General features: G+C 40.1%; 1 protein-coding gene across 3 annotated transcripts in view; it reads right to left on the bottom strand.

Moving 5' to 3' along the window:
- Nucleotides 1-8,067: 8,067 nt before the first annotated feature.
- LOC111147611 (A-kinase anchoring protein 7) overlaps nt 8,068-20,276 on the bottom strand; it is a 143,517-nt gene continuing 131,308 nt past the window's right edge. For 2 of the 3 annotated variants that reach the window (XM_022503767.1, XM_022503768.1), the window contains one exon: nt 9,194-10,069. In XM_022503767.1, coding sequence (XP_022359475.1) covers nt 9,873-10,069 — 197 coding nt within the window. In that variant the 3' untranslated portion in view covers nt 9,194-9,872. The other variant, XM_022503766.1, reaches the window with a different exon arrangement.

The following is a 20,276-nucleotide window of genomic DNA, read 5'->3' as shown; positions in this document are numbered from 1 at the left end:
ACTAATGTCTGGGTTAACATTTTCAGTTTATCTGTCTCCATCAATTTCACCAAACTGTCCTCCCAAAATGTTATACCTGTTCCTATTCCTACCAAAATGATTCAAGAGTTTCTGATTCACGCAACTTCACCAACTTCGTATATTAACAAACTTTTAAACCTTTACTTAACTCTCTATGCACTGATAGGTTTTAAAAAGGTACCTCATTATTGTTTTGTTTTATTTAATTATTGGTGAGGTCCATATCCTTGTATATGATACGTGGTTTTGCCCATTTGTAACTTTTTCTGTGAACTATGGTTGTTTCCCATTCTGGGCTAGAGGAGGATCTCTCATGGCACCCCAAGTCCTCAGAAAATTCATCATGAATTGGAGGCAGGTGCTCTCTTGTGCTTCCTCTGGCCCAAACAAGCCCCGACACCATTTCTACTCTTACGGATGACCTCCAGGACAGCTGCAGAAGGGGCATTTCTGTCCTAAGCTGGTCACCTCTCTGGCATCCCCATCAGAAAAGATGCAGAGAAGTGCCCTACTCTCAGATTCCCCAAACTCAGATGTGGGAAGGGGCCCAGCCTCACCCAACCAACTGTCCGGAGTAACATGGGGAAGGAACGGAGGACACAAGCCCAGCTGCTCCCTCCACAACAGACAGGCCTCCCCCCACCATTCCCAGGGTGGACGCTGTCCTGGGGCACAGGCAGAGGTGATGGGAGTCTGATGCAGCCATCTTGCTGTGACCAGTTCGTTGAGCAAACAGGACTTGTGACATGAGCCAAATACAGCTTTGTTTTTGTTTCCCCCACCCCTTTAAGCTTTATTTGGTGCAGGTAATCTTCTCCTTCACCAGGACACAATTCTGGCAGGCCTTTGGATTTTGTGTTTCCTCTTTTGTGTAATATGTATTCCACCAGCAACTTGAAGTAGCATACGCTATCTTGGTCTCTCTTTGCCCGTGCAGTTCTGTGAGTGCCCGGGGGTGGGGGGGAGACAATTTACCTGCCCCTCCTCAAGCTCCTTGGGACCAAGAGCTTGCAGTGGTAAGGGCGATGGTCCTCCTGCCCTGCACTGTCCTCCCTCACCACCCTTTCCCTCCCAAGGTGGTAGCTCAGGCCCAGAGGGGACATGAGGGGAAGCAACACTACGTCCTTGGCCAAGTGACTTCATGCTCTCAGGACCTGACACTTGGTTCTCACAGGCATCCATGAGGGAGAAAATGTAAAGGAAGTTTCCTTTTTCTTTGTGGGCTCCTGGGGGTTCCTGCTAGACACACTCCCTTGACCCAGCAGATACGGGTCTGCTCTGAGTGGGCCCATTCTCTTTCCTCAGCCTCCCACTTCTGCTGGCCAGCACCTTCTCCGTGCATGTTATTTGACTCAGGAAGCCACCTCTGGGTTTCAGTGGAGCCCCCAGAAATAGCTTTTTCCCATTTCTAAGGCTGAAATCTTCCCAGCATCCTCCCAGAGAAAATTAATACTTTTCATATATTAAAGCTTTTCTCTAACTTCTAACATATCTCTAATTTATTATATTAAAATGTCCCTACGTCTGTTTATTATAAAATTTTTCTCTTAAGCACACAATGTAAAATGTTTATGTTGTTATGAAATGAATAGGAAATAGCTCTATTATTGTATTACCTATCACGTGATACCGTTTTAGAATTTTAAGTCTGCCTCCAAATTATATAAACCATTAAAATTTATGACACCACTGCCATCACAATTGATCCTTTCTGCCATTTTCCATGTACAGCAACTAGGCCTTTTGATCCATGTTGCATAAAATGTGCAGGTGGTTTTATTTTTCTGTTTCTATCCAGATATCTGATAAAGTGTGGGCAGAGTCCCTGTGAGCATGTCCTCTTTAAATTCCTTGTTGAAAGAATGGGCATGAAAAGGAAACCTGACTCTTTCTTGCTACTAGGAGAGCACTCACAGATGTTGCCCCCATTTGGAGAGGATTTGGGAAATGTATGGGGCATATTCCATTGTCACAATAACTAAAGCCTGCTAATATTTACTGCCTGGGAGCCAGGAATGGCACCTTCCTACCATGCCCAGGACCATCCCACAGAGAAGTGTCCAATTCAAAATGCCATTTGTGCTTTGTATCAAAACACTGATTCCATGGAGTATACCTGGTTTTAAGTAGGATTTTTAGTTGCAAGCAACAGAACCAACTTTAGCTAGCTTAAGTGGAAATGGAACTCGATAGCAAAAGATATTCAGTAGCTCACAGCATCCTCAGAAGGTCCAGAGAATTAGGCTGGGTGGCCAAACACCCGGAAAAAGTCTCCATTACACTGCTAACTGCTCCGGGGCAACCCCGTGGCCACTACCCTCTGCCACTGTGTACCCCCCCAGAGTCTTAGGAGGGCATCTTTGCCACGACTGTTTCTAAGAGCTGGATGTCCCCCTACCATCCTTTCCAGAATGGGATGATTCAATGCAGAGTCAACCTCTTGCTTGGTGGAGCCCAGGGTCATCGGTGCAGGTCAGCTCAGGTCTGAACCCCAGTTACAAAGAAGGCCGAAAAGGTGAGTTCCTAGCCTCTACCTCAGCCCCTCTTCCCTGGGGAAACAGGACTCATAAGGTAGGAAGTGCCCCCTAAATAGGAAGGTGTTCAAAAGAGGCTGGGGTGGGGGGGTTGGGGAAGAGGCTGGGAAATCACTGTGACACACTTCCATGAAATTGTTCAAAGCCCTTATCACATGCCCTGCCATAAGGATATTTCTCAAGCATGAACCTGACAAAAATAGCTTCCAAATTTGCCTTCCAGAGTCTTAAAAAGATATACTTAGTTTCTCTCCACTGTTCCATATTCATTCTATTTTCTCTGCCTCAATTATCATATCAGATAGTTTCTGGAGTGGTGCATACATATCACTTATGTTTCCTTTCTGGGCACTGTAATTCCTGTCCAGCTCCGAGACTTACTCTTTGTCCTCTCACCACCTACAGCTTTATAGATCCCACACAAGCATTTACCAAAAAAAGACAAAAGAAAAAAGAAAAGATTTTTTAAAATTATGGATAAGTTACCATCTACGGGGTTTAAAGAATAAGCAGAAACCTAACCGAAGAGGCTAAGAATCTATACACAGAAAACTATAAAGTACTCATGAAAGAAATTGAGGAAGACACAAAGAAATGGAAAAATGTTCCATGATCCTGGATTGGAAGAATACATATTGTGAAAATGTCTATGCTACCTAAAGCTATCTACACATTTAATGCAATTCCTATCAAAGTACCATCCATTTTTTTCAAAGAAATGGAACAAATAATCCTAAAACTTATATGGAACCAGAAAAGACCTCGAATAGCCAAAGGAATATTGAAAAAGAAAGCCAAAGTAGGTGGCATCACAATTCCGGACTTCAAGCTCTATTACAAAGCTGTCATCATCAAGACAGCATGGTACTGGCACAAAAACAGACACATAGATCAATGGAACAGAATAGAGAGCCCAGAAATAGACCCTCAACTCTACAGTCAACTAATCTTCGACAAAGCAAGAAAGAATGTCCAATGGAAAAAAGACAGCCTCTTCAATAAATGGTGTTGGGAAAATTGGACAGCCACATGCAGAAAAATGAAATTGGATCATTTCCTTACACCACACACAAAAATAGACTCAAAATGGATGAAGGACCTTAATGTGAGAAAGGAATCCATCAAAATCCTTGAGGAGAACACAGGCAGCAACCTCTTCGACCTCAGCCGCAGCAACATCTTCCTAGGAACATCGCCAAAGGCAAGGGAAGCAAGGGCAAAAATGAACTATTGGGATTTTATCAAGATCAAAAGCTTTTGCACAGCAAAGGAAACAGTTAACAAAACCAAAAGACAACTGACAGAATGGGAGAAGATATTTGCAAATAACATATCGGATAAAGGGCTAGTGTCCAAAGCCTATAAAGAACTTAGCAAACTCAACACCCAAAGAACAAATAATCCAATCAAGAAATGGGCAGAGGACATGAACAGACATTTCTGCAAAGAAGACATCCAGATGGCCAACAGACACATGAAAAAGTGCTCCATATCACTTGGCATCAGGGAAATACAAATCAAAACCACAATGAAATAGATATCACCTCACACCAGTCAGAATGGCTAAAATTCTGACTAAATCCCAACACTGTTGGTGGGAATGCAAGCTGGTGCAACCACTCTGGAAAACAGCATGGAGGTTCCTCAAAGTGTTGAAAATAGAACTACCCTATGACCCAGCAATTGCACTGCTGGGTATTTACCCTAAAGATACAAACGTAGTGATCCGAAGGGGCACGTGCACCCAAATGTTTATAGCAGCAATGTCTACGATAGCCAAACTATGGAAAGAACCTAGATGTCCATCAACAGACGAATGGATAAAGAAGATGTGGTATATATACACAATGGAATACTACGCAGCCATCAGAAGAAATGAAATCTTGCCATTTGCGACGACGTGGATGGAACTAGAGGGTATCATGCTTAGCGAAATAAGTCAATCGGAGAAAGACAACTATCATATGATCTCCCTGATATGAGGGAGAGGAGATGCAACACGGGGGGCTAAGGGGGTAGGAGAAGAGTAAATGAAACAAGATGGGATTGGGAGGGAGACAAACCGTAAGTGATTCTTTTTTTTTTTTTTTTTAAAGATTTTATTTATTTATTTGACAGACAGAGATCACAGGCAGGCAGAGAGGCAGGCAGAGAGAGGAAGGGAAGCAGGCTCCCTGCTGAGCAGAGAGCCTGATGTGGGGCTCGATCCCAGGACCCTGGGATCATGACCTGAGCCGAAGGCAGAGGCTTTAACCCGCTGAGCCACCCAGGCGCCCCACCATAAGTGATTCTTAATCTCACAAAACAAACTGAGGGTTGATGGGGGGGAGGGGGGTTTGGAGGGGGGGGTGGGGTTATGGACATTGGGGAGGGTCTGTGCGATGGTGAGTGCTGTGAAGTGTGTAAACCTGGCGATTCACAGACCTGTATCCCTGGGGATAAAAATATATGTTTATAAAAAATAAAAATAAAAATTGTAAAAAAAAAAAAAAAAGAATAAGCAGAGAAAGGGGCAGTGTGCTGTGATTCGAAGCCATTGTCATAGCAGCTTTCGCCCATGTGGTTGTTGGCGGGAGGTGTGGGGAGTCGTTGAAGAGTCGGGCCAGGTCACTGCGAGATTACTTAAGATTGAGATCCCCGGATGCCGTAGAGTTGCTTAAGCTGACAGGACCGCAAGCAGGTGGGTCAGAGGATACCGCAGAACATAAACATCCTGGACCGCGTCGTCAGATAGTGGCTTTTCAGAAATAATTTGAACCACAAAAGGGAAAGCAACTGAAGTTACTGGAAGATGTGAATTGATTGCTTAGTTGTATTATTCCTAACTTTGTGCTGTAACAGAACTTAATGGCCTTCCAATAAGTGACTAATGATAGACTATAAAGAGGAATAACTACTGCAGTTTACGTTTTAAAATCATCCCAAACTGCTTAAATTTCTCAGTTGCGCTTAACAGGCGCAGATAAGTAGTTTTGAGGGGATTGCACGGGTGATGATAAGAACACCTTCCTTCAGCTCTCACATTACCTTTTTACTCCCAGAACAGGGATCCAGGGGAAGAAAGTGCTGTATCAGAATTTTAAATTTGCTGACTCAAAATGAATTTCTTTAATATTCATTTTTAGTGTGAATGAAATAATCCAAGCCTTTGTCTTGTTAGGATGTGTGCATCTATCAAATCCATGCAGGGACTTGGAAACTATTTTTTTTTTTTAAGTAAACTGGGTCAATTTTATTTTTTATATGGTTTCTCTTTACCTGAGAAAAATTGGAATTCAGAAACGCATCTGAATTTTGTTCAAAAAAAAATTATAAAAGGGTTTTTGAACATGATGAATAGCTGACAACAGAGTATCTATTCAAGTTCTGTTTGGATGTAGTACAGGTTTGTTGTCTTTAACTATATAATGAAATAAATCTTAATTTGTCACATAATGTGGTAGCTGGTTTATGTATCTGTGACTGAGTGCAGGAGTACAAACATATCTTATTGGTCATAAGTCTGAAGTGGTATCTAGAATATGAAGTTAAAACTGCTTTGTTTACCTCTTTAGGAGGACATCTGGCTGCTGGAATAGCGGGGGGAGACGCATTTGGGATTCTGAGTGAACAGTTTGTATCTTAAGTATGCTCTCTCTATAAATCTAGTATATCTCAATGGCTCTAGTCAGTCTAGACTGAAAAGTAGATTAATAAAATATGATTCTACAAATAGGACCAAATTCAAAGCTGGTAGAATCTTGTTCTACTATTGAAAATATTACTTTTTAACATCCCTTAAAATATTCACATAGGATCTACTATTTTTCCAGTGACTGAAACATGCTGGAATTTTGTCATAAATGTGGGTATGTACCATAGCAGTTTCCCCACCTCAAGATGAGAACTACCACAAATAGAACAGAATGTAAAGCATCCAACTCTTAATTTCAGCTCAGGTCCTGGTCTCAGGGTTGTGAGTTCAAGCCCTGCACTGGGCTCCATGTTGGGTGTGGAGTTTACATCAATCAATCAATCAATCAATCAAAGATCACTTTTCGGTGGTGGAAGGTCTAGAAGCCACAGTGCACTTCCTGGACCAAACCAAGACCGACTACTACCATTTTAGGACAACATACTCTCGTGATGTGACCCAACAAGCGGTTGTTCTAGGACTCTGATTAGTGGGGAAGAGGTTGTTTTGAATATTTCAGATTCCAAACTTAGATTTTTACAAATTCTTACTTGGTTTTTTAAGAATGGATCTAGCAAGAAAACATGTTTTATTGTGTATTTCTCATTATTTTTGTAAACGTGCTTAAATGAAGATTTCATTGCTAAGGATTAGAATCTTTAATCCCTAAATTAAGTACCTGAGTTTCCCTCTACCCCACCCCCACCCCACCCCTGCCAGCTCCTTCCTAAGTTCCATCCTATTGGCTGACAGTCTCTCATAAAACTCATGGAACTTCAGGGCTGCGAGGGAGCTGGCTTGGTCAAAAGAAAGTGACCCCCTTTGTTACCTATCTTTAACTCATGAAATGTACTACACTTGGTAGAGAGAGAGAGGAAGTGTTGCATTGTGGAAAGACCATGGCTTTGAAGTAGAAGACCCAAGTTTAAGTTCACCCCTGCCTTTTATTAGCTTTATAAAGAGCCATTTAGCTTTATGGCCATGTCAGCATTTATGGCCCCAGTTAACGCAGTTTCATAATCTGTCAGACACTCCTAGCAACTTCCTAGCAGGGTCACCAAAGGGAAGAAATGTCACAATGGGCCTGAATCATCCAGCACACAGGCGTGGAACCAATGGAAGCTATGATTCTTAACTCAAGACCTGTGACCGCAGATGGCAAAAAAGGACACTCTTTCAGTCTTTCAAATTGTTTGGAAAGATTGGAACAGCTCCTTTAGAATAAAGATCTTTATGGATAGAGACTGAGAAGAGCTATTTATCTTGAAATCCTGTTAACCCTGGACTAGGGGACAGTGAAAATAGCCCTGGGACATTGAGATGGGGCCCCGGTCGCTCACAGTGGCCTTGAAATTAGACACTCAGTCTCCTCAAGTCCGTATCTTCATTTGAAAAACAAAGCAAGCCCCAAAATATCTTTGCTTCCCATCTTACAGGTTTATTTAAGGAAGCTGTCTTCGAGCAGGAGAGCCCTCTACCACCAAGGGATTTCATGGAAAGCAGCTCGCTGTCTTACGTGGGGAAGGATCCACTCCTTTCATCTTTGCTCCTGCTGTCACTTCACTGACACGTAATTAGCAGTTTGTGGGATGCTATTTAGATTTTCTTTGCATTCAACATTCTGTTGTTAATTCTCTGTGAAGCTGACTGACTTGAGGTGATTTTAAAAATCTGAAGTTGAAGGTGTTCCGGCAACTGCTATCTGAGCATGAAGGAGAAGGGCATAAATAAAGATAAAGAAACACTACAACCACCGAAGCGCCTGTTTATGACTTCCTTCTACCAGCACAAAGCCAACAACTTCCAAGAAGGAGGAAAAGAGTGAGAGGCAACAAGGGAAAACCATACATTTATTAAGAGGCATGAAAATGCATAAAGTCATTTATAAATAAATGTCGAATTTACCCAGTGAAAAAATAGCTAAAATCCATGAGTGAACTGGATTTTACATTTGAAATGATTACATATTTGATCTCCAATTTCCCCTCCACTGTGATGTCTTAGTAGCAACAATTTTGCAATGACTATAGAAAAAGCTGTTACCAAGATTTTCATATGGGGGGAAATTTTTCAAGAATTGTCTTTAAAAATGAACCAGTGCAAACAAATTCAGATTATAAGGGATACAGTAAGTCCTAGGGCTTATCTTCAGAAGAGTAGAAAATAAAAATCCCAAACATTTATTCATTAAGAAATGAAAAAGCAAACTACATTTTGATCATTGAAAAATAATACATATGGATATTATAAAACATTCTTAACCAGTTATAATAATTACACTTAGAAATGTTCATTCAAGTACTAGTGTGTTCAATAAACATTCTAATTCCCATTAAAAGTTACACTAGGTATAGACTTGTGTGGACAATTACTACTTCTGATTTAATAACGACAAAAAATCACATCAACAGAAGGCAAGTGACCCTTAAAGTACAGTATTTTTTTATGTAAATGATTTTTCACAGTCTGTATGTGTTATCTGTGAGAACCCAAGGAACATCTCACGACAGCTAATTAAGTCCTTTCTATAAAATAACTCGATATTACAGAAAGAAACATGTTAAAACACAAGTTTAGCTTTAAAAATAACCAAGCTTAATCCGTTTTCTTTGGCAAGAAATTGTTAATTCCTTACCAAATGTTGGTTTCCTGTTGTGTAGACACTATCAGGACACTTCTTTGGTATTTACCAAAGAGCTATGAAATAACCTCACAACATTTCATTGACTAGGGTACCATGAGAGCAATGCAGAGCTTATGCCAAATTTGCACTGAAATCAACCTGGTTTCCTTGATTACTGTTGTTAACAGATCTTCCTTCAAAAAGCTCCCTCCTAATCCTGGCCTGAGTCTCAGGCTTTAACAAAAGTTCCTTTATCTGTTTCACTTTGGACTTCAGACTCATCCTTTCTCGGTGCAAAGCTTCATTAATTAAGTCCCGGAGTCCAATAGGTTTCTTGCCTAGGGAAAAAAAAAATTATATAATACATTTTACAAACAAATGCCAGTGAAAAATATGAAATGTGGCACACTGACTTATCAAAAGAAGGTTAAAAGAAACCTTTAGATGTTGCCCACGTTTCGTAGAAAAGGCTGCATTTTGCCAAAAATATATCATTTGCGTGAAACCGATTTACTGTAAATAAAAATCACTGCATAGCAACAGCAGACGGACGACAGACGTGAGACATTATGGACCAACAGCACGGACAACGAATTCAACAGTGATTGTTTTACACTTAGCACTTGTTAGCTGTGTGTGTGTTTTGGTCTCAGATAAAGTGGTCAAGTGCCCTGTTAAGCAATATAAATGGCAGTATTCCAGTGACGGCCAGGTCCCTTCCATGGCCTCTGATTTGAGTCCACGAGGCATAACCCCAAGTTCCCTCTCCCTCGGCCATGGCGGAAGGCAAGTGAAACCTGGGCCATTCTTCTGGAAGTTAATTTCCTCTGCTAGTCCCAGCACTCCACTTCTCTTCTGTTGTGTTTCAGAAATGCGAACATATTGATCATGAAAGTCATAGGCAATCTCCACGGATTGGACAAGAGACACTGAAACCGCACAATGCAAATTAATCCATTGACTCAGCAGAGGGGAGCGGGACGCTTCTCACGGAGCCGCGGGGCCTGCCTGCATTGGGCTCTCATTTCCTGTTGTTGTCACTGTCGGTGCCATTCCTGTCAGCCTCTCGAGTTTTCACAGAGCTCCCGTCCCCTGGCTTGCTTTTGTTCTGTGTTTCTTCCAGATACTGCTGGACAGCCTTGAGCACCGCGTTCTCCACCAGCCTCTTACTGAGCCTTACCAGTTCAGCGTCATCGGGCTCACCTCCATTCTTATCACCTACATTCCACAATAGAGAAGAGAGGTCACTGAGGTCATAGTGCCACAGACACTCGGCATGCAGGGGCCGCTACTTCGCTTAAAGAGCGCAAGCATCCTTTCAATCTGGTAATTTGGATCTATAAATCCAAGAACACTGGCGTGGCTTTTCATTTGGTATTTGCAGAAACAGGAAATGGCCCATTCCCGAAGATTTCAGATTGAAAAGTAGTTTGTTAACCCCAATCTAAAAATACGCCACCTTGCCATGCTCGAAGCTTCCCATTTCTAGAATTTTTGTTCTTCTCTCATCCAAGGTTATTTGCTACTATAAAAGTCCATGTGCCCACCACCTGGAGCCTCAGGCATGTGAATTCACCAGCTAGAGCTGCATCTGCTTTCCCTTCGTCACCACCAAATGTCAGGTGATCAAGATTTCCCAATCAACTAACTACTTAAATCACTAGTTTTTTAAATGTTTGGCCCATAGGTTGGTTGTTAATAAACTCTCACCACTCCCAGGAAGACAAAGGCTGTTACTATTGCTAGGAACTATTTCAAATAAGCTTGTAAAAACTAATACTCCTTTTACTCTCAGTGCTATCACTGCAATTTAAGAAATAAGAAACTCGTCCAGAGTTAGGATGACAATAGTAAATTACTAGATGTTAATACTTTATGGCCACGGGCCACTTGGGTGGCTCAGTTGGTTAAGCGTCTGTCTTCTGCTCAGATCATGATCCCAAGGTCCTGGGATCAAGTCCCACATCGGGCTCCCTGTTCAGCAGGGAGCCTCCTTCTATCCTCCCCCTTGCTCTTGTTCTCTCACTTGCTTGTTCTCTCTCTTTCCCTCTCAAATAAATAAATAAATAAATGAAATCTTAAAAAATTTCTTTATGGCAATTTTATTTTCCTGTTAGTTATGATGAAGGTTTAATTATTCCATCTTTCATTATACTATAAAATGGCTGTTTTTCATCTATTTCTCCTGTGCTAGACATTTCCCACTCCCTCTCTTCCTTGTCTCCATTAACGGAAAAAAACACAAGGAGCTCATCTCTCATGCCATTCAGTCCCTCATTTACTTCTACCGAGTTGCTAGCCCCGGAAAATAGATGACTAGAGGCAAAGACACTCAAGCACCTAAAAAATTATAAACAAATACTAACAGATCACAAGTGAATGACAAACAGCGATATAGTAACAGTATGGGACTTCAATATTCTACTTTCAACAGTGAATAGATCATTCAGACAGAAAACCAACTGGGCTTGAACTGTACTTTAAACCAAATGGACCTAAAATGTAGTATACATAATACACAGAACATCCATAACATACCATAACAGTATGGTATTAGAATAAAAACAGAAACAAAGACCAGTGGAGCACAATCTAGAGCCCAGAAATAAGCTCATGGAAATATCGTCAACTAATATTTGACAATGGAGTCCCCCCGACCCCCCCCAAAAAAAAACAATGGCCAAAGGATATGCTCTTCGATAAATGGTGCTTGAAAGACTGGACATCCACATGCAAAATAATGAAACGGGACCCCTATCTCATGCACACTCACAAACATTAACTGGAAATGGAATAAGGGCTTAAAATAAGAACTAAAACCAGAAAACTTCTAGAAGAAAACAAAGGAAAAAGAACTACTTGACATTGGTGTTGGGTGATTTTTTTGGATGACACCAAAGAGCAAGCAATGAAAGTAAAAATCAGCAAGTGGGACTATCTCAAATTAAAAAATCTCCTCCATAGCAAAAGAAATAATCAGCAAAATGAAAAGCAATCTACAGAATAGGAGGAAATATTTGCAAATCATATATCTGATAAGGGGTTAATATTCAAAATACATAAGGAACTTATTCAACTCAATAGCAAAAACACAGACAATCCAACTTAAAAATTGGCAGAGGATGTAAACAGACATTTTTTCAAGTAAGACATACAAATGGTTCACACGTACATGAAAAGTACTTAGTATCTAATCACCAGGGAAATGCAAATCAAAACCACAGTGAGCTATCACCTCACACCTATTAAATAGTTATTATCAAAAAAAAAAAAAGAGGTAACAAATACTGTCAAGGATGTGGAAAACAGGGACTGTTGATGGAAATATAAATTGGTGTAGCTCTTATTGAAAACAGTATGGCATTTCCTCAAAAAATTAAAAATAGAATTACCATATGATTCAGTGATCCCACTTCTAGGTATATATCTGAAGAAGATGAAATCACAATCTCAACAAGCTCTCTGAGCTCCCCTGTTAATCACAATATATCTCACAAGAGCTAAGACAAGAAAACAACCTAAGCGTACAATGATGAATAGATAAAGAAGATGAAATGAGGTATTTATGTAAAATGAAGGACATTTTTTTAAAAAGCCATAAAAAGAAGGACATCCTGCTATCTGTGACAACATGGATGGAACTTGAGGGCATTATGCTAAGTGAAAGAAGTAAGACAGAGAAAGACAAATACTGTGTGATCTCATTTATATGTAGAATCTAAAAACACTGAACTCAAAGTAGCAGAAAGTAGAATGGTGGTTGCAAGAGACTGAGCAGGGCTGAAAAATGAGGAATGTTGGTCAAAGGGAGCAGATTTCAATTAAAAGATCAGTAAGTTCTGGGGATCTAATGGACAGCATGGCATTATAGTTAACAACACTGTACCATACACATGAATGCTGCAAGAGGGTAGAGCTTTAATGTTCTCACTATACCAATAACAAAATATAATTATGTGAGGTAAAGGAGGTGTTCACTAATGTCTTTGTGGCAAACATTTTGCAATATGTAAGTGTGTCAAATCATCATTAAACTTACACAATGTTATATGTCAGTTATATCTCAATAAACCTGGGGAAGAAAAAGAAGCAATGAGACTGCTCACACATAAAGGTTGGCTCAGTTTTAGAATATCACCCAAGGACTCCAGAAAGCAAATGTCCAGTGTTGCACTTGCATCCTTAGGTCTGGGACAGGTGGTTACTAAGGGTATAAGCTGGAGGATGGATAATTATTTTCTATCCTTACATGACAAGGATTGAACTACAGAAACACATATGCTCAGGGTGAGAACTAGTCTCCAACCCTCCTTCTGAGCCCCACCATTTCTATTTAACACATGTCCAGGACCAACTCTGTTTATAACCATCATTCCTAGCAACACCCAGGAAGATGGGAGAGAGCCTAAAGACTCTTCTAGACCTGCTACCAAGGGAAGCCCTTAGCAACTGCTTTCGCCTCAAAAGCAGCGATAGGGCACTCCAGATCCATCATTAAAAGTTCTAGAAAGAGGGGCGCCTGGGTGGCTCAGTGGGTTAAAGCCTCTGACTTCGGCTCAGGTCATGATCTCGGCGTCCTGGGATCGAGGCCCGCATCGGGCTCTCTGCTCAGTGGGGAGCCTGCTTTCCTTCCTCTCTCTCTGCCTGCCTCTCTGCCTACTTGTGATCTCTGTCTGTCAAATAAATAAATAAAAATCTTTATAAAAAAAAAAAAGTTCTAGAAAGAGCATCTGTGGTGTAAAATATGCTTAGAATTGAGTAAGCTTCAACTCCTTAATATCTACATAGAAGTTATTGAACATAAATATGTCAGGATATTATCAAAAGGAAGATAAAGAAATTCATTACTGATACCACATTTGGGGGTAATTTAAGATCATTTTTATTAGTAAGAATGAATGAATATATTGTGTAATACTGAAAGGATTTTACATTAATCTTACAAGATAGTGTTTATACTGTATTGCTGATACCTCCAAATGTGTTTCCTATCTGGAACTATTTGTATAATGGCTCTTCAAACTTAAGAGGGTGGGGCGCCTGGGTGGCTCAGTGGATTAAGCATCCAACTCTTGATTTAGGCTCAGATCATGATCTCAGGGTGGTGACATTGAGCCTTGCATCGGATTCCACGCTCAGCAGTGAGTTGGCTTGAGATTCTCTCTCTCCCTTAGCCCCACACCTGCCATTTTATGCTCATGCACTCCCTCTCACAAAAAACAAAACAAAACAAAACAAAAAACCATAAAAACACTTAAAAAGGGAAAATCAAGCTGCAAATGAAGGAAACTCTAAGTACCCTTCAAAACACCAGAAATGACTGCATCCATCACCCTACTGATGCTGTGCGCCTAGACCAAAGAACCTGTTCCTCTGGGCTGTCCCCTACCCTCCACGGCTTTAACATCAGTCAAGATATCACTGATCCTCAGTAAGACAGCTGGGCTGTATTGGAGTTTAATCATAACTCATTCTGTAAGATGCCTCAGGTCAAAAAAAAAATGTGTTTCTGAGATTTTTCTGGGTCTGCTATGAAGTGTTTCCACTACTTAAGAGATTAAAAACACAAAAACCTTCCTACAAAAAGCTAATTTTCCCTTCTGAGTTTCCTATTTCTGATTATGCATTTACTATTATCCAAGTCAACCAAGCTCAAAACAAGATTGTCACCATCTCTAACGGCTTCATTTCCCTCAACAACCCATTTAATCACCAAGCCCCAGAAATGTGCTTTTCACAATTTCTCCTCTCTTTAAATGCCTCTCTGGTACAATACCTCTAGATTACTATTTCTAAAATGTCCCTTTTAGTCTCCAATGTCTCTATGGGAAAATTCAAACTGGTCTTCCTAAGCTTTCTAGAACTGACCTTTGGTGATCCCCACATGGCTGTGCTTCCACTGTGAGCTTCCGCCATCTCCTGAGAAGCCTCAATGTCACCCTCTATTTCTAGATGGCCCTCCCTTTCTCTAATGAAAATCCCACGGCTCCATGAAGTCTTCCCTGAATAACCCAGCCGGAAGTGGCTCCAGGAACTTGGGCTGCAGGGAGACTACATGGTCATTTGGTCATTCATTCACATAAGCACTAAGGACCTACAAGATACCTGGCTATTCTAGCTTATGGGGACACAGCAGAGGACAACACAAAGTCCTCCTGGTTTTCCTTTCTTATTTTCTTCACAAATTATGAGCCTTGTTTATTAATGTATTTATTCAACAACTACTGATTGAGTGTCTGCTCTGCTAAAGATCGGGTCCTGAGTAAAGAAACCATGTCCTAGGCTTCTTGGTCACCCCTCAATCATGAAGGCTCAACAAGTATTTTTCAGTTCAATGAACTGTGGATTAAAGTCCTTAAAGGACTGTAAGTGTTCCTATCTTGCTATAAGGATACACATCTTGGCCAGAAATTTACATTTAGTATTAATTTAAAGCAAAAGCAGAGAATTCCGGAGTAACCCAAATAGTCATGTAAAAATCTCTAACCACCTGGCTTGATAAACTGAGTCAAAATGACAAAATATCCAGCCTATTGAACAAATATTAACCATCTACAATAACTAACCAATCAACCAAAAAAGCAAAGAAATTTATAAATGAATCTTCCAGATCTATCCTGAATCCCACCTTAGGATTTCCACAAAGCACCCTTAAGGCTCTTTACGTCACCTCAAGGAAGATCCTACCAGAAGGTTCATCACAGAGCCCTGAAAGTGTGCAGCAATTCAAAAAGCATGTATCTCCATTCCAGTAAGACCTTATTTATAGTTCCACTTTCAACAGACTTAGTTCAACTTAATTAACAAGAGGCATCTTAAGATTAAAGTTATACTGATTTTTCTTCTGCTTACTACTTGAATAAACATATGTCTCCATAGTGACCCCTAAGATAAATAGCTACTTTCCTTTAACCTGAAGGATAGTTTAAAACAGCATCTCAACATGCCATTGCAAGGTACACAAACTATCTTTTGAAATTTCAACAAAGGTACACACAAAAAATATTCTCAACCTATGAAGCAAATTATTGATAAAATTTTCTTTCTTGGTCAGGTTGGGTTATTTAATATCATACCTACTTAAAGTAACAGATTAACCTTTGTCCTTGACACTGTTATTTTAGAAGTCTCCCCCAGAATATCTTCAATTTCTTGGGAGAATACAAAAAATATAAAAGAAAGGCAATGAGAAACTCTGTTAAACCCACCAAATACTATTTTTCCCTAAAAGAAGACCTAAACTTTCAACAAATTTCAAGTAAGCAATTCCACACTCTAAGAATTCTAACATCATTAACCCACTGTATGTACCCATGATTCTGTTTTTGTTTATAACACCTGAGATCTCTGATACCAATACAATGTAGAGAGAAAATGTATTTTCGTGGTAAAAAAAAAAAGAAGTTAATTCCTTTGTAACAAAAATATGTTCTACCTACTAGAATCATTTAAGATCAACATGAATATGGTTCAGCTGTCCTTCTGTGTGAGTTAACTTCTTAATTGATGTCACATAGTGGGCTTCAGGAACCATCACCATTCCCCACCCACCACAAATATCTATTTGTCTTGACAACAATGAATCGTGCTAGGACTGCCTAGGTGGTTCAGTCTGTTCAGCATCTGACTCTTGGTTATAGCTCAGGTCATGAGCTCAGTGTCATTGGACTGAGCCCTACGTCTGGCTTTGTGTGGAGTCTGCTTGCTATTCTCTCCCCCTCTCTCCCCCTCTACTCCTCCACCCACTCACACTCTCTCCTTTCTCTCTCAAATAAAGATCGGAGTTGGGGGAAATCAGAGGGGGAGATGAACCATGAGAGACTGTGGACTCTGAGAAACAAACTGAGGGTTTTGGAGGGGAGGGGTGTGGGGGTTTGGGTGAGCCTGATGGTGGGTATTATGGAGGGCACGTATAGCATGGAGCACTGGGTGTGGTGCATAAACAATGAATTCTGGAACACTAAAAAGAAAAGAAATAAAATAAAATAAAATAAAATAAAATAGAGTAAATCATGCTAAGATGTTCTAAAAGAGAATAAAAGAAATCTTGCTTACAAGTCCAATGCAAGTCCCATGCATTGTCCAAGGGAGAAAGTACAACCATATTCAAAGTACTCAATTGTCCCAATCAAAATCTCAGCGTATTATTTTATGAATATCAACAAACTAATTCTGAAGTTTCTATGGAGAGGAAAAAATAACATAATAGCTAATGCAATACTGAAGAAGGAGAACAAAGTTGGATGACTGACACCTCTCAACTTCAAGACTAGCTATAAAACTCTAACAAGACAGTCTGGTATTGACAAAAGAATAGATAAATATATCACTGGGATAGAAAGAGAAAGCCCAGAAATAGACCTACACAAAAATAGTCAACTGATCTTTGAAAAACAAGCAAAAGCAATACAATGGGGGCAAAGAGAGTCTCTTTAACAATCAATCCTGGGACAACCGGACATCCACATACACGCAAAATAATGAATCTGGTCACAGACCTCACACCCTTCACAAAAATTAATTCATATGCATCACAGACCTATTATAAAATGCAAAACTATAAAACTCCTAGCAGAGGAGATAAGATAACATCTAAATGACCTTGGGTAAAACAATGGACTTTTTTTGCTATAAAACCAAAAATAGCAACCCATGAAAGAAATAACTCATAAGCTAGACTTCAGTGAAATTAAAACCTTTTGCTCTGTGGAAGAAAAATGTGAAGCTAATGGGACTACAAGCCACAGATTGGGAGAAAATATTTTTTAAAATATTTAAAATATGAAAAGAACTCAACAAGAACGTCAAAACTCAACAAGAAGAAAACAAACAACTAACTTTAAAAATGGGCCAAAGATCTTAATAGAAACCTCATCAAAGAAGACCTATAGGTGGTAAATAGGCATTTGAAAAGGTGTTCCACATCATAAGCCATCAGGGAAATGCAAATTAAAACAACAATGAGACATTAGTATACACCTATTAGAATGACCAAAATCCAGAATACTCACAACACCAAATACTGACAAGGAGATGGGGCTACAGAAACTCTCCTTCATTGCTGGTGGGAATGCAAAATATTTCAGCCACTTTGGGAGTCAGTAGACAGCTTCTTACAAAAACAAAACATGTTCTTACCATACAATCAAACAACACAGGCATTAGTATTTACCCAAAGTAGCTGAAAACTTAGGTCCACACAAAAACCTGCCCAAGGATGTTAACAGCATCTTTTTTTAAATGTTAATTCTTTTAGCTCAATTTTGTATTTATTTTGGTTTATAGCATCTTTATTCATAATTGCCACACCTTGAAACCAAGATGTCCTCTGGTAGGTGAATGGATAAACTTTGGTACCTCCAGTTAATGGAATAATACTATTCAGTGCTAAAAAGAAATGAGTTATCAAGCCATAAAATGACACAAAAGAACCTCAAATGCATATTACCAAGTGAAAGAAGCCACCCTGGGAAGGGTACATACTGTATGATTCCAACTATATGACACTGTGGAAAAGGCAAAAGTATGGGCACAGTAAAAGGATAGGTGGTGGGGATGGGCAGAGGAGAGATAAATAAGTAGAGCACAAAGGATTTTAGGGCAGTGAAGATATTCTGTATGAGACCATAAGGATAGATACACGGCATTATATGCTGGGCTCGGCCCAGAGCATGTACAATACTTAGAGTGAACCATAAAGTGAAGGACGCTGTGGGTGGTAATGATGTATCAGTGTAGCTTCATCAACTGTAACAAAGTATCACTCTGGTGAGAGATATTGATGGTGGGGAAACTATGCATATGTGGGGGACAGAGAGTGTACAGGAAATCTCTGTATCTTCCTCTCAGGTTTTCTGTGAACCTAAAACTCTTCTAAAAAAAATAATATAATAAAGTCTAAATTAAAGAAAAAGTTCTCATTAGCTCACATCCCAACTCTTAGGAACTTCACGTGGTATCTGAACAAAGGCTTCCTAGGCATCTTCTCATCACTTGCTCCATTCCTGCAGCATAATTGTGTCCCCCTTAGCAGTGGATTTTTTCTCTTTTTGACTGAGCTTACCTTTTCTTTTCATCTACCCAGATAAAAAGAAACGCTAATAGAGATCTGTAGGTTATTTTAAAAACTGGGGTGGCACACTCAACTTCTTGCATACCACTTGCAACTTATCTGTGACAAGGGACAGATCAAGAATTGTTCCCAACAGCACATTTAAACTCACACTGTCCTTGGGCACTTATCCACCCGAAATATTAGCTGTTAACAACCCAGGAAACAGAGTTCCTGTAAATAAAGCTCCCCTCCTCTTGCCGAATACCAAAATTCCTTCCCACCTCCAACATACACACACCAGAAAATTTTAGAAACCATAATACCAAAACTGTATTTTAAATTCTTTCTATAACATAAATTTCAAAAAGAGGGGAAAAAAGCCTTTGTAAGTTTTATTCTGGGTTCAGTAGCACAGATGATGCTGTGTGAAAAATGGACAATCCCCCCCCCCCCCCCCCAGGGATCCTGGAGATCACTACATTGTAGGTCCCTCCATGTGCCCCACTCTAGCAATTTTTAAATTGGAGGGGGCAGATAGCAAGCAGTTAAACTGAATATCACTAATAGATCTGAGGGGAAACAAAGGGGGGATAAGGTCCCAACAGGGAGTCACCCTAGAGCCTGAGTGGGCCAGGACACAACCCACACAGCCTTGGCCAAAACTGTCATAATGAGAAAGTGTTATGAGGCTCTCAGGCCTTTTGTTAACACAGCTAGTGCTGGCACCTCCAGAGTCTTCACTTCCCTCCATTGTTCCCCAAGTCATAGCCTGAAGCCAACCCCTTGATCCACACATCCCTGTAAGAACCTTATAGGATTCTTGCAAAGACTCCAAATCACATGGCTTAGGATGCTTTTTATGACTTGTGCTCCTAAGACCATTCTTCATGCAGTAATATCAGAGAAGTGACAAGACACATTTGCTGGATGTTTGTAGGTCAAGCAGCCTACCAAAGAAAACTTTCCAGACATCATGTAATAATCATCTCTTCTAGAGATTTCTCTTTTTCATCTTCATCTATCTGTAACATCATTTCTCTGAGTCCTTATTTTGATCTACACTGTTCTCTATACAATTTCTATTGTAATGCTATCATTTCTTATTGGAAGCGTTGGTGATGAGCTAGAATTAAGGGTAGTGATGTGATAGAACTCCTAATATGTGTGTAAGGAGAGAAAAATATGTATGTATGAGTTTGAAATCCAATTTTGCTATTTTCTAACTGCACAGCCTTGTTCACAATCTCTCTAAACCTAAATTTCCCTTCAATACGCCACTCGTGAGGATAATATAGCTTGCATTGTTGTTGGAAGCATTAAAGATAAGGTATGGAAAGTGCCTAACATTGCACCTAGAACATAGTAGGCTCT

This window comes from Enhydra lutris, unplaced genomic scaffold (assembly GCF_002288905.1).
Source record: "Enhydra lutris kenyoni isolate GAN:26980312 unplaced genomic scaffold, ASM228890v2 scaffoldscaffold17, whole genome shotgun sequence".
Taxonomy (NCBI): domain Eukaryota; kingdom Metazoa; phylum Chordata; class Mammalia; order Carnivora; family Mustelidae; genus Enhydra; species Enhydra lutris.
Note: the sequence above shows the minus strand (reverse complement) of the source record. Positions and strands in the feature narration are given on the sequence as shown.